The sequence below is a fragment of the Callorhinus ursinus genome, unplaced genomic scaffold, assembly GCF_003265705.2.
Source record: "Callorhinus ursinus isolate GAN/ISIS: 27379988/994484 unplaced genomic scaffold, GSC_fseal_2.0 scaffold11, whole genome shotgun sequence".
NCBI classification, from domain to species: Eukaryota; Metazoa; Chordata; class Mammalia; order Carnivora; family Otariidae; genus Callorhinus; species Callorhinus ursinus.
In genome coordinates, this window is record NW_027397073.1 from 6,251,152 (window position 1) to 6,256,030 (window position 4,879).

Genomic DNA, 4,879 nt, shown 5'->3' on the forward strand with positions numbered 1-4,879 from the left:
CCTCATGCATTGAAATTGTGCAACTATCCCTCTCGAATGATAATGGGATCCAGATTGTTATAGTTAATTATTTTGTCATTATAGCAAAGTTCACCACCATTATTCTCCCCCCATTTAAAACTGCCTCTGAAATATTGTACCATAAAGAAAAGCAAATATGTCATTTGAACGAGATAATACATTACTTTTTAAGCTTTCCCTATTTAGGAATCATTTGTCACTGTATAAAATTTGGGAATTTGAAAATAAGGAAGATATTACAAATTCTATCAACGTCCATAACTTTTAAAAAACTGGAAAGAACAATCAGGATCTGGTGCTGAACTCCTTTGTCTGAGATAACCTTAGCAAATCCCAGATACTTAGACATCCAAACATTTTGGTGGCTGAATCACATCACCTGCGAACGATGATGTTAAAGAGACAATTTCGTGTATTAGACATCCAACAGCTCTGCTCTCCAACCTCACTTCCAAACACAGGATTCCAAGACCACAATTATAGGTAATAATCAAATTTAGTTTTCAGATAAAAAACCTGCAAATATTTCAAAGTATTTTTAGTAATTGTGCTGAATTCCAATTATTTAAGACATAAAATATAAAAAAGCAAAACTATGAAATCTACTCATATTCCTGATGAATATTTATTTTTATTCAATGTTTTCACTCAGTCCCTTGGTACACATCAAGTTCAAATACAGCTAATTAGAAGCCCTATCACTTGTCTATTGTTTGCATATCTGTAGCAAATTTAAAAAAACACGTGGCAGCAACCACTTAGCTCACTTAGTGAGACCAGCCATTAGTTCAACACAGAGGTCCTGAGTCCAACTAGGTGACAGGAACATTGGATACAGAGATGAAGGAGACAGAGTTCCTTTTCTGTCCTGGAGAATTATTAGCAGGTCATGGGAGGGCAAACATATGAAACTAACGAGTAAATATATGCTAAGATAGACCTAAACACTGTATTCTCTAATTGTGTAGTAGTGGCCTTTTGAAATTATATTAGTTTCCTACTGCTGATATAACAAATCACCACAAATTTAGTGGCTTACAACATGAATTTACTCTCATCTGGAGTTCATAAATCTGAAATCAGTTTTATTGGACTAAAATTCAAAGTGTCCTCTAGGCTGGTTCCTTCTGGAAGCTCCAGGCAGGAGTCTGGTTCCACGCCTCTTCCAGCTTCTGGTGGTTACCTAAAATGCCCAGCTCATGGCCACTTCCTTCCTCTACCTTTAAAGACCTCTGACTAGCAATCTCTCTTCGCTCTGGCTCTACTTCTATCCTTAAATCTTCTCTGAATCTGATCCTACCTTCCTCTTATAAGGACCCTGTGATTACATGGGGCTGATCCAGATAAGCCCCCCAAATTTTGTCATATCGACTTCCTTAATCAGATTTGAAAGATCCCTTTTTCCTTGTGAATATACTCACAGATTTCAAGGATTAGACACATATCCCGGAGGGGAGTGGTCTACATTATTTAGCCTACCACAGATACTGTGGACCATCTCCTGCAAATATCAAAATTTATGCAGTTTCATCAATCCTTTGGAATTTTACTAAGTCTTTTCTATATGCCAATCCTGCCCCTCTTATGTAATCTAGACAACTACACTAATATGGAAGCAAAACTTCTGTGAAATGAAACAAATGGGCTGTACTATTGATAATATAGTTGGACCTTGGAACAACATGGGTTTGAACTACACAGGTCAACTTATTCACAGATTTTTTTCAATGAATACAGTACTATAAATCTTTTTTCTTTTCCTTGTGATTTTAACATTTTTTCTCTAGCTTATTTTATTGTAGGAATACAGTATATAACACATATAACATATAAAATGTGTTAATCAACTGTTTTCAGAAAGGCTTCTGGTCAAACTAGTTCAGTTTGGGGGGAGTATCTAAAGATAAATGCAGATTTTGGCTACATGGGGAGTCAGTGACCCTAACTCCTGTGTTGTTCAAGGGTCAACCATTTAATGGACTGCATGACTGACATATAAACATATAATGGACTTTAATACTGATAATAGCATAGTTTGTGCTTAAATATCCCATATTAACTATTCAAGTTATACCAATGCATTAGCAGGTTCTCAGGTTTCTATATTCATTTTGACTTTGAACTACAATTGTAGATTGAGTTCCAGTTCTATTGTTTTTAAAAAACTGTGTGAGGGCATATATATGTTTTCACGTGTCCTTTCCATTGAAATATATCTGGTATTAAAATTTAACAAATACAGGCGGGCCAGGGGCGGGCGCGCAGCCGGGTCCCCGCGACCCCGGCGCGGGCGGCGCTCAGGCCGCGAGCGAGGCGCCTCTGGCGGCCGCACCATGGAGTCGGGCCCCGAGGAGTACGAGCTCAACGGCGACCTGCGCCCTGGCTCGCCCGGCTCGCCGGACGCCTCGCCATCCCGCTGGGGCCGGAACCGGCCCATCAACGTGAACCATTACGCTAACAAGAAGAGCGCAGCTGAGAGCATGCTGGACATCGCGCTGCTGATGGCCAACGCCTCCCAGCTGAAGGCCATCATCGAGCAGGGCCCCGCCTTCACCTTCTTCGTCCCCCCTGGTGGTCCTCATCTCCATCTCCCTCGTGCTGCAGATTGGTGTGGGCGTGCTGCTCATCTTCCTTGTTAGGTACGACCTCAACAATCCTGCCAAGCACGCCAAGCTGGACTTCCTCAACAACCTGGCCACCGGCCTGGTTTTCGTCATTGCCGTGGTCAATATCTTCATCACTGCCTTCGGCATCCAGAAGCCTGTGATGGACGTGGCTCCGCGGCAGTAGGGTTCAGATGTCCCCGGATCGCACCCGGCCATAGCCACCCAGATCCCGGAGCCACCTGCCCCCTGAGGCCCACCTCCCAGTGGGGGGCACTCCCGGCAACCGCAAGAGCCCAGGCGGGCCCCACTAGACTGTGTCCTGGGATGAGCCGCCCCGTGGCTAGGCCACCCCAGGCCAGCGCGGGCCCTGCTCCGTCCTCGGCTGCCCCTCCCCCTGGAGCGTGCCCCAGGGGACAGAAGTGGGGAAGGGTCGTGGCTGCCACAGACACACAGCAGCCCAAGGATGGGGGTGAGGGGCCCCTGTTGGCCTTGGTCCCAGGACGTATCCGGAGGGACAAGGAGACCCCTGCCTCTACCAGTGCAACGAGCATCTGGGCTTTGAGGCCCCACACTGGGGACCCATGGCATCTGTGCTTCCTGACCCAGGACGCGGGACTGCTGGCCCCAGCTGCCCACAGGCCCTGCACACGCCTTCCACCAGCAGGGCCCCGAGCCCCCACATTTCTAAGCACCAACGACCAATAAAGCTGACGCGCCTCCTCCCAAAAAAAAAAAAAAAAAAAAAAAATATTTAACAAATACATATGACACGTAATTGTACGTGGGTTGAAATGTTTAGTGTTTAACTAGTCTGCAGGAATTCATAATTACTACACTGATGAGATTCAAGGTTATGACTTGCGGTTTCTACAATTCCTTTATTATTGAGGCTGAGAAAGGTAATTCTCTCAATAGTGTAAATCAATGAAATGCTGGAGAGCACTAACTGATGGTTTATGAAGAAATCTGGGAAAGCCATCGTTACTCTCTGCCGATAGAAGGTTATAAACTTTGGGCTCTCCAAGGCATCTTCACATTGAGACAGATGTTTTGGAGTTTTCAATTGTATGTCCAATTTTGCAAGTTTAAGGTATAGGCTGGAAGAGAACGGAAAGCAAATTCCAACCGTCTCACTTTCATTAGACGCCTCGGTTTGAAAGAAGCAACTCGCATCCTTGTAGCTCACTTCGAGTCTCCTCCCTACCCCACTGGACGCCAGCCTGTAGCACATGAGTATCTTCTTTCCGAAAAGGAAACATACGGTATACCTACTGCTCCACGGCATTAAATTGTGCACTCCACACATTCATTTACTCACGCAACAAACATTAACTCAATTCATATATCAAAAACTGTATGCAATTTACTAAGGATACAGAGTAAAACAAAACACTACCTTTCACTGGAGAAATTCAGATCTAGAGAGAGGACAAGTCACCTACGACAACAGCACATATAATACTGCAATGAAGTAAACAGGATTATTACAGACATACTAAAAGACAGTATCTAAATCCAACTGTGAATAAGAATTTCTTCTCGGGGAATTCAATGTTGAAGGACAAGCAGGAATTAGCTAAAAGAGGAAACAGGACAAAGGCATTCTAGGAAGAGTAAACCGCACAGATAAAGCACAGGTGGTGAAAAAACATGACATGGCACCTTGAGGAATCAAGGATAGCTCCACACACACAGCTGTAGATAAGAGAACTTCAAGAAGACAGAATCTAGGCCATAAATGATCTTGTTTTTAAGTTTTTTAATTCCATTATAGCTAACATACAGTATTAGTTTCAGGTGTACAATATAGTGATCCAACAATTCTACATCATCATGGTAAGTGTGCTCTTTAATCCCCATTACCTATTTCACGTTTTTATTTTGACAGAGTCCCAAGTTGGTTTCTGGGGGGCTTTTTGGTGTTTTTTTGTTTGGTTTTGTTTTGATTGCTTTTATGTCCCTTGCTTCAGGAGAACTATCTAGAAAAATGTTGCTATAGCCAATGTCAGACAGATTACTGCCTGTGCTCTCTCTGGGATTTTTATGGTTTCAAGCCTCACGTTTAGGTCTTGGTAACCCATTTTGAGTTTATTTTTGTGTACGGTGGAAGAAAGTGGTCCAGTATTCCCAATACCATTTGTGAGGAGACTTTTTTCCCATTGCGTAGTCTTTCCTTCTTTGTCAAAGATTAATTGACTATATAGTTGTGGGTTTATTTCTGGGTTTCCTGTTCTGTTCCATTGATCTATGTG

At 43.2% G+C, this 4,879-nt stretch overlaps 1 protein-coding gene across 1 annotated transcript; it reads left to right on the forward strand.

The window, feature by feature from the left end:
• The first annotated feature begins 2,281 nt into the window (after window positions 1–2,281).
• LOC112835079 (ninjurin-1-like) lies at window positions 2,282–3,353 on the forward strand. Its single transcript, XM_025886615.2, is given in 2 exon segments — window positions 2,282–2,585; window positions 2,587–3,353. Coding segments are annotated over 2 exon segments (456 nt in total). The 5' UTR covers window positions 2,282–2,354; the 3' UTR covers window positions 2,812–3,353.
• Window positions 3,354–4,879: the final 1,526 nt, after the last annotated feature.